This window comes from Psammomys obesus, unplaced genomic scaffold (assembly GCF_907164565.1).
Source record: "Psammomys obesus unplaced genomic scaffold, mPsaObe1.curated_primary_1811, whole genome shotgun sequence".
In the NCBI taxonomy this organism is placed as follows: Eukaryota; Metazoa; Chordata; class Mammalia; order Rodentia; family Muridae; genus Psammomys; species Psammomys obesus.
The window spans coordinates 42,557-62,029 of record NW_026590319.1 but is presented as its reverse complement, the minus strand read 5'-3'; the positions used below and the strand labels follow the sequence as shown (position 1 = coordinate 62,029).

At 41.6% G+C, this 19,473-nt stretch overlaps 1 protein-coding gene across 1 annotated transcript; it reads right to left on the bottom strand.

Moving 5' to 3' along the window:
* Positions 1-11,542: 11,542 nt before the first annotated feature.
* LOC129676441 (igE-binding protein-like) lies at positions 11,543-13,396 on the bottom strand. Its single transcript, XM_055606772.1, has one exon. The coding sequence runs from the start codon at positions 13,394-13,396 to the stop codon at positions 11,543-11,545; it is 1,854 nt and encodes a 617-aa protein (XP_055462747.1).
* Between the last annotated feature and the right edge of the window lie 6,077 nt (positions 13,397-19,473).

Below are 19,473 nucleotides of genomic sequence, written 5' to 3'. Positions count from 1 at the left end.
TGTCTGGTTTTATGTTGAGGTCTTTAATCCACTTGGACTTTAGTTTTGTGTTACTGATCTATTTTCATTTTTCTGCATGTAGACATCCAGTTGAACCAGCTCCACTTGTTGAAGATGCTGTCTTTTTTTCCATTAAATGATTTTGGCTGCTTTGTCAAAAATCAAGTATTCACAGGTGTGTGGGTTTATTTCTGGGTGTTCTATTCAGTCCCAATGATCTACCTTTCTTTTTCTATGCCAATACCATGCAGTTTTTATTACTATTGCCCTGTAGTCCATCTTGAGATCAGGGATAGTGATACCTCCAGACGATCTGTTGTACAGGATCATTTTGGTAATTCTGGGTTTTGTGTTTCTCCACATGAAGTTGAGAATTTTTCTCTCAAGGTCTGTAAAGAATTGTGTTGGCATTTTTGTGGGAATTGCATTGAATCTGTAGATTGCTTTTGGCAGAATAGCCATATTCAGTATGTTAATCCTACCGATCAATGAGCATGTGAGATCTTTCCATCTTCTGATATCTTCTTCAATTTCTTTCTTCAGAGACTTGGAGTTTCTTTCAAACAGGTCTTTCACTTGCTTGGTTAGAGTCACGCAAGGTACTTTATGTTATTAGTGGCTATTGTAAAGGTTGTTTTTTCCCTGGTTTCTTTCTCAGCACTTTTGTCTTTGGTATACAGGAGGCCTTCTAATTTCTTTGAGTTAATTTTGTATCCAGCTACTTTGCTGAAGGTGTTTATCAGCTGAAGGAGCTTTCTGGTTGAATTTTTGGGGTCGCTGGTGTATACTATCATATCATCTGTGAACAGTGAATCTTTGACCTCTTCCATTCTGATTTGTATCTCCTTGATCTCCTTCAACTGTCTTATTGCTCTAGCTAAGACTTCAAGTACTATATTGAAGAGATATATAGAGAGTGGGCAGCCTTGCCTTGTCTGTTATTTCAGCAGGATTAATTTAAGTTTCTCTCCATTGAGTTTGATGTTGGCTATAGGCTTGCTGTATATTGCCTTTACTATTTTTAGGTATGTGCCTATATCCCTGATGTCTCCAATACTTTAAACATGAATGGGTGTTGGATTTTGTCAAATGCTTTTTCGGCATCTAAGGAGATGATCATGTGATTTTTCTTCTTCAGTTTGTTTATATGGGGGATTACATTGATGAATTTCCATATACTGAACCACCCCTGCATGCCTGTGATGAAGCCTACTTGTTCATGGTGGATGATATCTTTTATGTGTTCTTGGATTCGGTTTGCAAGTATTTTATTGAGCAATTCTTCATCCATGTGCATAAGAGAGATAGGTTTAAAGTTCTCTTTTGTTGGGTCTTCATGTGGTTTAGGTATCAAGTTGACTGTGGCTCCATAGAATGAGTTTAGTAATGTTACTTCTGTTTCTATTTTATGGAATAGAATTAGCATTTCTTTGAAGGTCTGGTAGAATTCTGCACTGAAACTATCTGGCCCAGGGCCTTTTTTTTTTGAAGGGATACTGTTGATGACTGCTGCAATTTCCTTTGAGGATATAGAGCTATTCAATCTTTCTACCTGATCTTGACTTCATTTTGGTAGATGGAATCTATCAAGAAAATTGTCCATTTCATTTAGATTTTCCAATTTTGTGGCATATAGGCTTTTGTAGTATGACCTAATGATTGTTTGGATTTCCTAAGTGTTTGTAGTTATGTCCCCCTTTTTGTTTCTGATTTTACTGATTTGGATAGATTCTCTCTGCCTTCTAGTTAGTTTGGCTAAGGGTTTGTCTATCTTGTTTATATTCTGTAATAACCAGATATTAGATTGGTTGAATCATTGAATTTTTCTTTTTGTTTCAAAACTGTTGATTTCAGCAAAGTGGTTGGATACAAAATTAAACAAAAGAAATTAAATAGCCGTCCTGTATGCAAAAGCCAAATGGGCTAAGAAAGATATTAGGGAAACAACACCCTTCATAATAGCCACAAAAAACCTATAAAGTGTCTTGTTGTAATTCTAACCAAGAAAGTGAAAGACGTGTATATATATATATATATATATATATATATATATATACATATATATATGTATATGTATATATGTATATACATATATATGTATATATGTATGTATATATATGTATGTATATATACATATATATATATATGTATGTATATATGTATATACATGTATATATGTATATATATACACACATATATATATGTATATATCAAAAACTCAAGTGATAACACATGCTGGAGAGGCTGTGGAAAAGGGGTACCCTCCTCCATTGCTGATCAGGGTGCATACTTGTACAACCACTTTGGAAAACAATCTGGAGCTTTCTCAGAAAACTGGGACTAACACTACCTCAAGATCCAGTTATACCACTCCTGAGCATATACCCAAAAGATGGTCCACCATTCAACAAGGACATTTGCTCAACCATGTTCATAGCAGCTTTATTTGTAATAGTCATAATCTGGACACGACCTAGATATCCTTCAACTGAGTAATGGATACAGAAATTGTGGCACACTTGCATAATGGAATACCACTCAGCTATTAAAAACAAGGAAACCATGAAACTGGCAGGCAGATGCATGGAACTAAAAAAGATCATCCAGAGTGTGGTAACCCAGAAACAGAAAGCCACCTGGTATATACTCTGTTATAAGTGTATATAAGTTGTATAATATAGGACAGCTATACTAAAAGCTACAGACCTAAAGAAGCTAAGCACTAAGGAGGACCCTAGGGAAGATGCTTAAATCACATTCAGAATGGCAAACAGGATAAACAGCAGAAGCAGTGGAAGAGAGGGAACAGGATGGGAGCCTACTATAGAGGATTCTCTGAAAGGCTCCACCCAACAGGGGATTAAAACAAGTGCCGATACAAAGGGAGAAACTTTGGGCAGAGCACAGGGAGTTTTGTGGATGAGGGTGGGAAAGAGGAACAAGGAATGGACAGGAGCCCCTCCACAAGGAGACCAACAAAGTAAAAATCCTGAGCCCAGGATCTCCTGCAAAAAATGATGCACCAACTAAGGAACATGCATGGCGAGGACCTAGACCCCCTGCTTGGATATAGCAGATTGGCAGCTGAGTCTCCATGTGGGTTCCCAAGTTAGGTAAGCAGGGTCTGCCTCTGTCATGAATTTGATTGCCTGCACTTTGATCACTTGCCCTTAGTGATGTGGCCTTGCCAGGCCACAGAGGTAGAGGATCCAGCCAGTCCTGATGAGACTTGATATTAGCTATAGGCATATGGCAGAGGAGAACTTCCTCTCTTTTAGGGGACTATGAGGAGGGGATAAGGAAGAGGGAAGCAGGAAAGGAGGATGGGACTGGGAGGAGTTGAGGGAGGAGGCTTCATTCGGAATATACAATGAATAAACATACAAACAAACAAAGATAAATAAAAATTCAAAGTCTTTTTAGAGCCTAAAAATCTCTTTAAAATTCAGTTTTTCAGTTGTGGGACCTTGTAAAATAAATAAATAAATAAATATGTTAATTTTTTTTTTTTTTTTTACTTCAAAAGAAAAGATCTAGGGCATAGTCACAATTAAATCATAGCATAATCAAACTCCAAAATTGTATGTAACTCAGCTTTCATCATCTGTCTGCATTCATGACCTTCTGGGCTCTTCAAAGGGGCTTGGGTCACTACTCCAACTCTGCTCTCTGTAGGACACACAGCTTGTCTTTTAAAGTTGGCCAGGTTCTACTCTACTGTCCCAAATTTTCTTTTTGGGTAACTCTCCAAAACTCAAGAAACTTTTACTGAAACTGGGCTGCACTTTTCACAAACAGCCACTCTTGTGCTGAACTGATTGCCAAAAGTCTCATTTTTCCTATGACTTCTTAAATCCTGAATCTTCAACTGCCTCTAACTGCATCTTTACCAATGACCTCTCACAGTGCCAGACATCAGCTGCTCTCCATGACTTTTTAATTTTAGTTTTTATTAATTACAGTTTATTAACTTTGTAGCCCTCTTGTAGCGCCCCCTTTTCCCCTCCCAATCCCACCCTCCTTCCCCCTTCTCCACCCATGCCTCTCTCCTAGTCCACTAATAGGGTAGATCTTCTTCTCCTCCTTTCTGATCCTAGTATATCAGGTCTCATCAGGAGTGACTATTTCCATGCCTTGTAAACCAGTACAACCTGGGTGACCACTACACTATCAATTTTGGCTGCCTGTCTGTCTCACAAACTTGGTGAGATCGACAACACTGCCCCTGTGTGCTGAGTTTGAGGAAACACTTTCCAGCTTTCCCTTCAATCATACAGGTTTCTTCTTTATTGGCACTAATTTATTTATTTATTTTTTTTAGATTTAGATAACCACCTTCAATTTTGCCAGTAATATAAAGGTTTTGCTTCAGTGGGATTGTTTTCTTGTTAATCACTGATGATTCTTTGGCTCCAGGGGACAATCAGGATGGAATCTTAATTAAAAATAGCAAAAGGCAATTATAGAGTCTTTAAATTTTCATCTTAATTGTCATAAGCAATGCCACCGTCTTCATCACTACTTTCAATTTTTAACTTCTAAGCTACTCCAGAACAATGCACTGAGATCTCATCACTTAATGGATTTTCTAGCACTAAATTTCAAATTCTTTGACAATCCTGTCAAAAAATACAGTTAGGTTGGTCACAGCCATATACCACAATACTTGTACCGATTTGACTTAGCTGGAGTGTCTATTGATATGATAAACAACGTGACCAAAAAAAAAAAAACTTTATGAAGAATGCATATATTCAGCTTATACTTCCACAGAATTATTTATCATTGAAGGAAGTCAGAAAAGGCATTAAAACATTGAAGGAACCTGAAAGAAAGAGGTGATGCAGAAACCATGAAATTGCCTTATTAGTGGCTTGGTCATACCGCTTAGCTCATTATGTATTCTATTTGAACCTATGGTCGTGGATGATACTACCAACAAAGGACTGTAAACACCTCCATAATTCGCTAATTCATAAAGGACCTTAAAATGAAATATTGTGAAGGAATTTCCTCAATTGACCTTACCTCTTTTAATATAACACAAACTTCCATCTAGTTGACATCACATAAGCAATGGATGTATTGTTGAATAGGATCTCTTGAACTTACTGTATTAGAATGCTTATTAAGAGACCTTGGACATAAACCATGAAATTTGCAATATTTGAAAACATTTTTCCATTTTGTCAAGGAAAGCAGATTTCAGACAGTAAGTCAACTCATAATAAGATATTGTCATGTTTTTCTGTTGTTTCAGTAACTATCACACAATAGCTGATATCAAATGGGATATGGAAGACTATTTCTATTATCTCTGGTTAAGTATCTCTATTCAAAGACTGAGCACCATGGCATTGGTACAATTATGACCTTCTTTTCTAAAACCAAGGAGACTTGCTACTGGAGGCAGTAGAAATGGTCATATGTTGGGAGAGGGTTGGTCAGGATTAGTGATTACAAGTCTCTAAGGACTGTGATCAACCCATACAAATGGTAATGTGATATGAGGTTCTCTTGAGACCAGTGATGTTTTCAGAACCTGCTAGCACTCTTCCATTTTCAGGGATGACAGTTAACAGTGCAGATTGACTTTAGGATCCTATATTTTGAGGAAGTAAGCATCATTAAGAACCTTGACCAAATACGTGCTTTATTGTTTCCTATCTGAACAGTACTATAGTTAGCAGTTGTCTTATTGTATTATTGCTACAATGAAACACCATGACAAAATCGTGTTGAGAAGGCAAGGGATCAGCTTATACTTCTATATCAATGTTCATTACACACCCCTGTTGCAACCCATGTAGTCGTCTCACCAGCAAGAACACACACGGACAACAGGATCCTTCTGCAGCAAGCTTTATTGCAGTCAATTGATGAGAGGAGGAAGACCCCAACCCCCAGAATGGTGCTGCTTAAATACACCCTGTGGCGGCGTGTACTCCGCTGGTTGGCTGCTTGCCCATTGCCCCGTGTGACGCCCCGGGCTGGGCAGTAACGCCGTGGGCTGGGCAGTGACTTGGCGCGCTTTTGCAACTGGCACATGCGCTCTATTACTTGTTCACTAGGGCCGAGGCTGGATGTCGGCGCCATCTCGTAATGGCGATTGCATTCTCTCGGCTCTCCACATCTCCTCCTTTTTGTTTTAATAAATGAAAACTGTCTCAAAGCCTTGTAAACGCGGCACAAGAAAGCCCTAAGCTCGATCAAGCAAATTCCTTCTTTGGGGAGTAAGCGATCAAGAGCTTTAGATTACTCCCTTACCCCACCAGGTGCAATGGAGACAAGTCCTCTGGGTGCAGGGGCTAAGGGAGAAGATTAAAAATGGAGGTGACACCCATTCCCGTGCAATGGAATAAAATTCCAGGGAGTGCAAGGGCTGTCATCCTCCTATCTAGGTACCATAGCCGCTTAGGCAAAGGCAACATTGTGACTTGGATCACTCATCGACACAGTGCAATGTTTAAAATCCCTTGAGGTGCATCGTCTGAGTGTCACAGTCTGCTTTTATTTTTTAACATGGATAACCAAATTTCGGGAGATGATCCTTGCTCCAAGGCCACAAGTGCTTGTGCGATCACGACCTTGTCACGTTTTTGTTGGGCTTTGAGCTTGCAGACCAACCAAAGTAAGAACACTAGGCCACAGCTCAGGATTGTACCAAACATGCCTACCCCCACCCATTCTTTGAAATAAGAAAAGGCTAAAGAAATCCAAGAGCGTAGTGCAGAACTCCAAGAAAGCACTCCAGCTGCCAGGGATGGGTCAACTCGAGTGGAATTCACATGGATGCTGGCCACTATTACCTGCTCCATCATTGTGTCAAATTCTTCAGTCCAGTTTCCTAGGAGATACTTAGACAAAGCTTTTGACAAGTTGGCAGCATGAGTAAAATTTTGATACTGCACAGAAGTAATGCAGAGTCCCTGTATTTTCCACTCACATCCTAATTGAGCTAACTGCCACAGTGTATCGATCTGCTCTTGGATTAAGTCAATTCTTTGATTTATTACTAATAGCCCTCCTTTTAATTGGCCATTAATCCCCTTTTGAACATCTAAAGCTTGAGCTACATCAGCTGAAAAATTATTTAAGGTTTGGGCTGTCTGAACAGCTTGGCTCATAGCGATCGCTGCAGTGGTAGCTCCCACAGCGGCCAATGAGACTGCAGCAACAATGGCAGCTGTGATTCCAAAATCTCTTTTTTGTCTAAACAGCGACATAGGATGAGGAGCATCCATGGGCACTGGAACCCAGCGGGGCATGCGAGTTATCAGAGCAAATTTAAATTCCGTAGCATTCCAGCACTGTGCATAGAAGCAAGTCTCACTTGAGCAATCAGTAGGCTCTTCTTGGCTAACAATAAACAGAAAAGGGGGATATAGGCAAACAGGAGTGGGGAAATAAGAGATATTGCGTAGAGCCCTTATCCCATCATCTGTACATCCTGTTTCCGTAGCATAAGCCACGGTAACAGTGCTTTTAACAGGTTCCTGAGACCATTGGCCCCAAGGACGGGACGTGCTCCAGCTAAACTGACTGACTCCATGCATGCCTCCAGCCAACATAATCATAGGTTCCAAATTCATACAACTACCATTAATACCACACAAAAGCCACACATCAAAAGGGTTGGAGACATAATCCTGGAAAGGATTTTGGTCGCTAAAGTTAAATCCAGGGTGGGTATTGTTATAATCCGTACTAATACCAGGTGAAAAGGTAAAAAATTGATTTTTATCTGCCCAGACCATAGTACGAGATTGACATCCAGTCCATGGCCAGAATTCCCCCCAAGTTGACTCTCGACAGTATGGGGCCCATTTTGGTTGTCGGGGGTGTTACCTACAGCAGTACCAGCAGGCCACTGTCCTGAGACCCAAGTAGCGTTGGCAGACAAGCATGGCCCAAAGGAGGTATCAGGTAAATTAAACCACCCTGCTGTTTGATTATAGAGAGGAATACAAGGGGAAGTGGCCGAAAGGTTGTGGACAACTGTGAAGCATAGTAGCCCCATCAAGTCAAAACTTCTATTTTCTCCCAATGGAGCCTTTTCAGTTTCCAAGGGTAAATAGGGTAAATCCATACTTTTATTGCTACTAAACAATCGGGGAAACAACCTGGCATCATGACGGACAGGCATGAGTCTAGGAAACACTGACAGTATTCCCCATCATGGTTCTGTCCCGGCCCATGTTCCACAGGTTCAGAAGATTTAGTAGAATTAGAACACTCTTCATGTTGGATCATCAATTTTCGTGTCAATCTTTCTGGCAGCCAAAAGGGATTATCTTCTTCCTGTGGGAAAACACAGACAGCTCCCCTGGATCTTATTAAAATAGGATCCGGGCCTTTCCATTGACCAGTCAGGACATCTTTCCATTTGGCTATTTCTTTAGGCCTATCAGGCTCCAGACAATGACGATCTGCTGCCGAACGGCCCTGACTGTCCAAATTTAAAAAATTAAGGATGAAGAGTGCTATAGAGATAGTCACTCGTGGTACTGAGGGCAGAGCCTCCTTGACTCCCCCTTTTTGTTTTATTAAATAAGATTTGAGTGTGGATGAGCTCGTTCTATGATGCCTTGTCCCTGCGGGTTATATGGGAGACCTGTCAGATGGGTCACCCCCATCTGGCGACAGAATTGTCCAAATTTTTGGGAAGTATAAGCTGGTCCATTATCAGTCTTAAGGATTTTAGGTTTTCCCCAGGCACTCCATGCTTCCAGGCAATGCTGAATGACATAAGCTGCTTTCTCCCAGTTAATGGGGAAGCAAAACTAATCCCAGAACAGGTATCAATAGAAACATGCAAATATTGTAATTTACCAAATGATGGGATGTGAGTAACATCCATTTGCCAAATTTGTAATGGACGGATTCCCCTAGGATTAATTCCAACATGAGGCATAGGTAAGAATTGACAACAATTTTGACATTGGGTTACTATATTTCTAGCTTCTTTTCTAGTTATGTCAAATCGACGATGCAGCGTCTCAGCTGTGACATGAAACCTTTTATGAAACTCCTTAGCCATTTCCAATTTTGATAAGAGGGCGAACCCAATTAATTTTGTGGCTCGATCTGCCAAATCATTCCCATGAGACATAGGCCCCGGCAGGCCCAAGTGGGCTCTAATATGCGTAATAAAAGCAGGGGATCTTCTATTAATCAAGGCAGAATGAATCCTTTGAAAAATTTTTGCAAGTTTACTAGATGCCTTAATTAACCCAGCAGCTTCCAAAATCTTTGTTGCATTAACCACATAACAGGAATCCGAAACAATGTTTAAAGGACCCAAAAATTTCTCCAAAACTTCTAATACCATTAGACATTCCACAATTTGGGGCAAGGTTTCATGATATTGTTTAGAAACAACCTTGTTATTAACCACATAGGCTCCCACACCTGTCTTTGACCCGTCAGTATACACTACTAACCCATCCCGAAGAGGTTCCGCGGAGATGATGCGTGGGAACACAACTGCTTGCGTCAAAGCAAATTGTAAAATGGGATGTCTAGGATAATGATTATCTATCAAACCACCAAAAGAGGTGACTAGCACTGCCCAAATGTCTGAGGTATCAGATAAAGTTTGGACTTGGTGGGCAGTATAAGGCACTATCAGAGCCCTACGTTCTCTTCCAAAGTGAGTGGTGGCTGCTTTTAAACCACGAAGGGCAAGTTGAGCAATTGCATCTGGATACCATTCAATAATTTTTGCAGGGGAGGCATTGGGATGTACCCACAGTAAAGGCCCGTCTTGCCATAGCACCGCTATTGGCAGATTTTTGGTCTTAAAGACACATAACTCAAAAGCCCTAGTTTCATCTATACGTTTTAACTGAGCATCCTGCAAGGCCTCCTCCACCATGTTTAATACCCGATCTGCTTCGGGAGTCAGTGTCCGAGGTGAAGTAATATGAGCCTCTCCCTCCAAAATGTCAAATAGGGGCTTCAATTCAGCTGATGGAATTTTCAAAAAAGGTCTAAGCCAATTTACATCACCCAGTAATCTTTGGAAATCATTTAGCATGTTTAAATGATCCCTATGGATCTCTATTTTTTGAGGAACTACATATTCTGGATAAATAACAGTCCCTAGAAAGGAACCTACTTCTGAAATTTGGACCTTTTCAGTAGCAATATGCAAGCCCCATTGTTCTAGAGTTTTTCGTAGCAGAGGATATGCAGTCTGCAAGACAGCTAACTCTTTATGGCACAAAAGAATGTCATCCATATAATGGATCAACAGTAAAGAAGAAAATTGTTTTCTAACCGATTCAAGGGCCATTTGAACATACAGCTGACACATGGTGGGGCTATTGGCCATGCCTTGAGGTAAAACTCTCCATTGATATCTTTTGTCTGGCTCATGGTGATTAACAGCAGGTAGAGTAAAGGCAAATCTCTGTCTGTCTTGTGGGCACAGAGGAATGGAGAAGAAGCAATCCTTGATATCTATAATTATGACTCTCCATTGTTTAGGCAGAGCGGAAAGTAAAGGTAGGCCTCGCTGAACAGAGCCAAGAAGCCGCATCTGTGCATTAATGGCCCTTAAATCATGAAGAAGTCTCCATTTTCCAGACTTCTTTTTAATAACAAAAATAGGTGTATTCCAGGGAGAAGTAGATGGTTCCAATTGACCAAGCTGTACCTGTTCTTTAACCAGCCTTGTAGCGGCTTCCAGCTTTTCACAGGAAAGGGGCCATTGAGGAACCCATACGGCCTCCTCTGTGAGCCAAGATATGGGCATGGAACCTTCAATGGCAGCTAATGAAAACCCAGGCCTTGTTTCCCTGTATTACTTTCCTGTGAAATCGGGTGTAATCTCCTTTGCTCCTGTTTACCAAGGCCTTTTCCTTCCTTATAACCCATCCTTTTCATTATATCAACAGCTTGTTGAGAGTACTCATTGGTCAATGCCAATCCCAAGTCTTGCAAGATGTCTCTTCCCCAGAAATTAATGGGGAGAGGAAGTACATAAGGTATGAAACTTCCTGTCTGACCCTCTGGCACTTGCCAGGTTAACGGGCATGAGCTGACTGCAGGGCTGGCTTCATATCCTAACTCTTGTACGGAATGAGATGATTGTGTAACAGGCCACGCCCTAGGCCACCAATTTGAGGAGATAATGCTCCGGTCAGCCCCAGTATCTAAAATGCCAGTGAAAAGTTTCCCCTCTATCTGTAATTGTAAGGTGGGCCTAGTTTTTAAATCAACCACCAAGTGAGCAAAGTCAGTTCCTGAAGAATCAAACCCTTTGTTGCCCCTTGTCATTCCTGTGGATGGAAAACATCCTGCAAGCTTGGAAGGAGAACTAACTGGGCAATCCTATCTCCAGGAGAAATGGAAAATACTCCTTGCGGACAAGAACAAAGAACTTGAAGCCCTTCAGTATAATCTTGATCTATTATTCCAGGATGGATAATAAGCCCCTTTAGGGTAAGAGAGGAGCGTCCGAGTATCAGGCCAACACTTCCCTCGGGCAGAGGGCCCTCAAACTCAACTGGAACAGGCTGAACACCCAATTGGGGCATCAATAAGAACTGGGAGGTGGAACAGAGGTCCAATCCTGCTGATCCTCCTGTTGCTCTACAGCTGGATAGACCCTCCTGCTGCCTGCTTGTGTCCCATATCTTTTGGGGCCCTGGGATCTGGGGCCCTGAAACCCGGTTTTTTGAATATTCTCATTCCTCTCATTAGGGGGGGCTTCATGCTGAATAAGTTTTCCCTGAATATCCCTAACTGAACGACACTCATTGGCCCAATGATTACCCTTCCTACATTTGGGGCACAGTCCTGGAACTTTCTTTTGTGCAGTAGCACGGCAATCTCGCTTGAAATGGCCTGGTTTACAACAGCTATAGCAGGTTTTATTGCTTCCTGGACCTGAGCGGCTCCTGCTCTGCAGGATAGCCACTACAAGGCCAGCATTGGTAAGTGGGCCTCCAAGTCCTCGACAGATCTTTATCCAATCTGTAAGCCCTTTGTTCCTTCTAGGAGTAATGACTGTCTTACATTCTGGGGAAGCATTTTCATATACCAACTGTTCTATCATTGGCCTGACTCGCTCCGGATCTCCAAATATTCTACCTGCTGCTTCTGTCATTCTGGCCACAAAATCTGAGAATGGCTCCTGAGGGCCTTGTATAATCTTTGTTAGGTGTCCTCCAGCCTCGCCTTTCTTTGAGAGGGCTTTCCATGCTTTAATGGCAGCCGCAGAAATCTGGCCATATGCTCCAGGGTCATAATTGGTTTGATTGTGTACAAATTGGCCTTGCCCTGTCAGAAGATCGAAGGTCCACTGTCGTTCGGCACCTTCCGCACGGGAGTTGACTCCTGCTTGGATCTGAGAGGTTTCATGCCATAGGGCTTTCCATTCTAAATATTGGCCCATATTAGGAAGAGCAGCCTTTACAGTATTTTGCCAATTGCTCAGAGTCATAGCCACGCCAGCAAGCCTCTCAAGCTGCATAATTGTGAAGTTAGCATCCACTCCATATTTATTAACTGATTCAGCAAGCTCTTTAACAAGGGGGTATTCTACTGGTGCATACGTGAGACCCCCATCTGCAGCCTCAAAAACAGGAAAAGCCTGAAGAATTTTTCTTTTGTCCTCTTTTGAAAAAAAAGAGTCCGATATCCCTACCAGGGGAGCCGAGCCATGTCTTTCAGCATAGGGTGGAGGGGCGCTAGGGGCTGATGAGAAAGCCCCATGAACTCTATTTATTGACCCTCCTTTATGTACCCTAGCTGGTGGCGTCGACTGTTCATCAGGGTGGTATCTCTCTTCCTCATAACGAGCCGCCTCCTCCTCTAATTCCTTCTCCTCAGAAGGACTCAGCTCCTCAGATTCAGAATTATCAAGCCCCAAAGCCTCCAATTCTTTTATTGGATAGAGAGGCTTCTTATTTTGGGTTTTTCTTTCCCCTTTCACCTTTCCTCCCAGGGCATCCTTTCCCTTGTCTATCCTGTCTGTGGACTTACCGTCCACAGAAGGGCCTTTTTTCTTAGAGACATCTCTCTCTTTTTCTTTAAGTGCCCCTAACCTTTTATCCCGTTCTGTTTCTGACATGCTGTCTTGTATTTCCTCTAACACCCCTTGGCCAGCTGCCACAGATGAGTGGCACTTCCTATCTTCTAAGCAAGATTTTACTAAAATCCACAATGACCTAGTTCCAACTTTTAGCTTTCCATCTTCTTCCTCCCTCCATAAATCACCTTCTAGCTTATCCCAGGAAGCAAGCGTCAGCGACCCTGAACATACAAACCAGGGAGCAATGCGATCAATTTCTGTAATAAATCCTTCCAACGTTCTTTTTGAAAGCTTTAGTTCATGCTGTTTTAAAAGTGACTGAAGTGCCGTGATCACCGAGTGTGAAGCTCCCATGCTGCTCCCTTATCTACGAGAGAAACTGACACAGGGAGCGGCACTGCAGCTTATTTACGTCCGTCTAACAGTACCCAACGTCACACCAAAAGGGGGGACACTGCGGCTTATCTACGTCTGTCTGACCGTGCCCAACGGCGGCGAGCCTTTTAGCAAGAATATTTGTGGAAGCAAAATAAAACCAAAAGAAGGAGAACGAGCGCTACTATCACAATAGGGAAAGCTACAAGAGCTCCTGCCAATTGGGGTGAAAGATGAGACAATTCAAGATCAGGCATGTCTCTCAGAACTTACCTTAGCGCTGCAGTTCTGAATCCTCCCCACGAGCAGGGGGTCTCCTCAGGGCCAGCGATGAAAAGCTGCCCCAGCTTCCCGGGTTTCAGCACCAGTTGTTGCAAGCCGAGTAGTCGTCTCGCCAGCAAGAACGCACACGGACAACAGGATCCTTCTGCAGCAAGCTTTCTTGCAGTCAATTGATGAGAGGAGGAAGACCCCAACCCCCAGAATGGTGCTGCTTAAATACACCCTGTGGCGGCGTGTACTCCGCTGGTTGGCTGCTTGCCCATTGCCCCGTGTGACGCCCCGGGCTGGGCAGTGACGCCCTGGGCTGGGCAGTGACTTGGTGCGCTTTTGCAACTGGCACATGCGCTCTATTACTTGTTCACTAGGGCCGAGGCTGGATGTCGGCGCCATTTCGTAATGGCGATTGCATTCTCTCGGCTCTCCATACACCCCCCAAGAAAAAAACAAAAATCAGGACAAGAATTCAAGAAGGACAAGGCCCTGAAGGAAGGAACTTATACATAGGATATGAATTAGTGCTGCTTACTGGCTTGCCTCCGTGGCTTGCTTGGCATGCTTTCTTTTAGAACCCAGGACTATATAGCCAGGTATGGTACAACCCACAATCTGTTGGCCCTCCCACATTGATCAAAAATTGAGAAAATACTTCAGAGCTGGATCTCATGGAGGTACTTGGCGAACTGCAGTTATTTTCCTCTCTGGGGACTCTAGCTTGTGACAAGTTGAAACAAAACAAGCCAGCACATATGTCCAGCATACACATGGATTTAAATGCATGACTAATGCATGTGTGAAAAGATGTAATCAAAAGAAGTGTAAGCAACGAAAAATTCACTTAAAAGCTCACTAGCATGTTCAACAGAAAATTGCTCCCCTATATTTGGTAAAGTGCAAGAAAGAGATTGTGGTGCTCAATGCCATTATTATTGAGAAGTTTGGAAGATTGGCTCTGCTTTTCCTTTATATTATTTTTCATCAATTCTGAGTTACCTAGTGTCTTGTTAGGATCATTTGTTATAAATGCATTGAGAGTAAATTTATCTCTTTATTTCTGGGAAGATGGATAATCTCTGAATGTTAACTGCCAGCTTATTATTCATGACATCAGAACAAGACTGTTTTAATTTTACCAAGAGCAATCTACTGATTGAATGCAATTCCCATCAAATTACCAACACAATATTTTACAGTCCTTGAAAGAAAAATTCTCAACTTCATATGGAATAAATCACTAAAACAATGCTCCCCAATACAAGACATTCTGCAGGTATCTCCATCCCTGATCTCAAGCTGTACTATAGAGCAGCAGTAATAAAAACTGCATGGTACTGGCATAGAAACATGCTGGTGGACCAATGGAATAGAATAGAAGACCCAGAAATAAACCCACACAATTATGGACACCTGATCTTTGACAAAGATGCCAAAATAATACAATGGAAAAACATAACATCTTCAAATATAGTATTGGTCTAACTGGATGTCTACCTGTAGAAAAACGCATATAGATCCATACTGATCACCCTGCACAAAACTAACGTCCAAGTGGATCAAAGACCTCAATGTAAAAACTGACACATTAAATCTGTTAGAAGAGAAATTGGGGAAGAGCCTTGAATTCATTGGGACAGGAGACAACTTCCTGAACATAACAATAACAGCACAGGATCTAACAGCAACAATCAATAAATGGGACCTCATGGAACTGAAAAGCTTCTGTAAAGCAAAGGACACTGTCATCAAAACAAAATGACAGCCTGCAGATTGGGAAAGGATCTTCACCAACCTTATATCTGACAGAGGGCTGATATCCAGAATACATAAAGAACTTAAGAAGTTAAACAGCCACAAATCAAACAACCCGGTTAAAAATGGAGTACAGAGCTAAACAGAGAATTCTCAATAGAGGAACACTGCATGGCAGAGAAACACTTAAAGAAATGTTCACGTCCTTAGTCATTAGGGACATGCAAACCAAAATGAACCTAAGATTTCACCTTACACCCATCAAAATTGCTAACATCAAAAACTCAAGTGCTGGAGAGATTGTGGAGAAAGGGGAACCCTCCTCCACTGCTGGTAGGAATGCAAACTTGTACAACCACTTTGGAAATCAATCTAGTGCTTTCTCAGACAATTAGGAATAGTGCTACTTCAAGATCCAGCTATACCACTCCTAGATGTATATCCAAAAGATGCTCAAGTACACAACAAGGACATTTGCTCAACCATGTTCATAGCAACTTTATTTGCAATAGGAATAACTCAGGTGTCCCTCAGTTGAGGAATGGATACAGTAATTGTGGTATATTTACACAATGGAGTATTACTCAGCAATTAAAAAAAACAGAAATCATGAAATTTGCATGAAAATGGTAGGATTTATAAAAGATCATCCTGAGTGAGGTATCTCAGAAGCCAAAAGACCCATACGGTATATATTCACTTTTATGTGGATATTAGACATATAATATAGGATAATCCTACTAAAATGTGTACGCCTAAGGAAGCTAATAAAGAAAGAGGACCTTGGGTAAGATGCTCAATCATCATCCAGAAAGGCAAATGAGATGGACATCGGAAGAGGTAGAAAACAGGGATCAGGTCAGGAGCATATCACAGAGGGCCTCTGAAATACTCTACCCTGAAGTGTATCAAAGCAGATGCTGAGGCTCATAGCCAAACTTTGGGCAGAGTTCAGGGAATCTTATGAAAGAAGGGAGAGACAGAAAGATCTGGAGGTAACAGGAGCTCCACAAGGAGAGCAACAGAACCAAAAAATCTGGGAACAGGGGTCTTTTCTGAGACTGTTTCTCCAACCAAGGACCATGCATGGATATAACCAAGAACCCATTGACAGAAGTAGCCCATGGTAGCTCAGTGTCCACGAGGGTTCCCCAATAATTGGAACAAGGACAATCCTTGACATGAACTATGGGCTGGCTCTTTGATCACCTCCACCTGAGGGAGAAGCAGTCTTATCAGTCCACAGAGAATTGTCTAATGAAACCAATCCTGATGAAACCTGATAGACTAGGATCAAATGGAAGAGGAGCTCCTATGGGTCCAGGTCTGTAGGTCTTCTTTTGGTGTCCATTACCCCTCCAGTTCTCTCAATCCTTCCTTGTACTCTTCCAGGAGACCTTCTGAGCTCCACCTAGTGTATGTATGTTGGTCTTTGCATCTGTTTCCATAAGCTGTTGGATGAACCCTCTCAGAAGAAAGTTATGTTAGGCTTCTGTCTGTAAGAATAGCAGGGTATCATTGGTAGTGGGATTGTCATTCTCTCATGGGGTGAGTCTTAACTGGGGCCAATAATTTGTTGGTCATTTCATCAATCTCTGCTCCATCTTTACACCTATACTTTCTGTAGGCAGAACACGTTTTGGTTTAAATATTTTATGGATTGCTTGGTGTCACTCTCTTTCTACTGGAAGTCCTACTTATCTACTGTATGTGGTGACTTCAGGCTCTGAATTCCCCACTTATAGGCATCTTAGCTAGGTTCACCTCTATAGACTCCTGGAACATCTTCTGTCCAAGAGATGCCCTCTCACCAATTTACATTCTCTCTCCCAGTACTCTCTCCCACCACTCTCTGTACATATGACCCCTACCCATATTCCCTTCCCCACCCCTTCTGCCACCCAGGTCCTTATCCCCATCTACTTCAGATGTCAATTTTATTTCCCCTTCTGAGTGAGATTCAAACATCCTCCCTTGCACACTCCTTGTATTTAGCTGCTTGGGATCTGTGGATTGTAGCATGGTTATTGCATACTTTATGGCTAATATCCACATATAAGTTAATACATACTGTGCATGTCTTTCTGGACATTGGTGTCCTCATTCAGTATGATATTTTCTTGTTCAGTCCATTTGCTGAAAGTTATATGATGTTTGTGATAGCTAAGTAGTATTCCATTGTGTAACTGTATCATGTTTTCTTTATTTTAGGTATGTATTTTTTATTTTATTAATTAATTAAGTTATTTATTCATTTTACATACCTATCTCAGCCCCTTCCCCACTCTCCTCTCAGTACTATTCTCCCACCCTTTCCCCATTTCTCCCCTCCCCTTCTCTTCAGAAAATGGGAGCCCCACCTCCATACAAACTCACCCCAGCACAACAAGTCAAAATAGGACTAAATCTATTCTCTTCCACTGAGGCCAGACAAAGCAGCACAGCTAGAAGACTTTGATCCAAAAGCAAGCAACAGAGTCCATGCCAGAGACAACCATGTTATACTTGCTACAGGAATCACATAAAGTCTAAGCTACCCATCAGTTTCATATGTGTTGGGGACCTAGGTCAGCCCATGGATATGCTTTGGTTGGTGCTTTAGTTTCTGTAAGCTGCTCTGGTCTTAGGTTAGTTGACTCTGTTGGTTTTCTTGAAGAGTCATTGTCCACTCTGGGGCCTTTTTTTCTTTTAAATTTTATATTAGTTTATTTACTTTACATCTCAAGGGTGCTTCCTTCCTCCTATCCTTCCAGTCCTCCCCCACATTCTCTCCTACCTTCTTTCCCTCTCCCTTTACTTCCAGAAAAGGGGAGTCTCCATCTTCCATATTAATCTTCTCCAGCACATCAGGTCACATCAGGATTGCACATATCTTCATCCCCTGAGGCCAAGCAAGGCGGCCCTGCCATGAGGGAAGTGATCCAAAAGTAGGCAATAGAGTCCATGTTAGAAACAGTCTCCCAACCTCCACTCAACAAGTGCTCCATATGAAGACCAAGCTGCCCATAGGCTACATATGTACATGGGAACAGAACACCAACAGTGCAGGCTCTGAGATCAACAATTAATAAATGGGATCTTAAGAAACTGAAAATCTTCTGTAAGTCAAAGGACAGTGTCAATAGAACAAAACAGCAGCTGACAGAATTTGAAAATATCTTCACCAACCTTATATGAGATATAAGGCTGGTATCTAAAATATACAAAAAAACTTAAGAAATTAAACATCAACAAATCAAATAAAACAGTTAAAGAATGGGGTAGAATGCTAAACCAAGAATTCACAACAGAGTATCAAATGACTGAGAAGCACTTGAAGAAATGTTCAGTGTGCTTAGCCATCAGAGAAATGCAAGTCAAAATGACTCTAAGATTCCATCTTAGTTCAAAAAGAATAGCTAAAATAAAAAAAAAAAAAAACTCAAGTAACAACACATGTTGGAGAGGATGTAGAGAAAAAGGAACACTTCTTCATTATTCGTAGGAAGACAAACTTGTTCAACCTCTCTGGAAACTAATCTGGAACATTCTCAGAAAATTGGGAATAGTTCTACCTCAAGACCCAGCTATACCATTCCTGGGCATATATCCAAAAGATGATACACCATACAACAAGGACAATTTTCATAGTGGCTTTATTCATAATTGCCAGAAAATAAAAACAAACCAGATGTCCCTCAAATGAAGAACAGATACAGAAATTGTGGTACATTTACACAATGTAATACTCCTCAACTATTAAAAACCAAGAAATCATGAAATTTGGAGGGAAATGGATAGAACTAGAAAATATCCTGATTGAGGTTACCCAGAGGCAAAAAGGTGCACATGGTATGTACTCACTTATAGGTGTATATTAGACCTAAAGTACAACATAATCATACTACAATCCACAGACTGAAAGAAGCTAAATAACAAGAAGGGTCCAAGCGAGGTGGTAATGTCATTCAAAAGGGGAAACATAACAGACAGTAGAAGTGGATGAAGAGAGGGAAGTGGGAAGGAGATGGAATGGAGATGGAAACAAG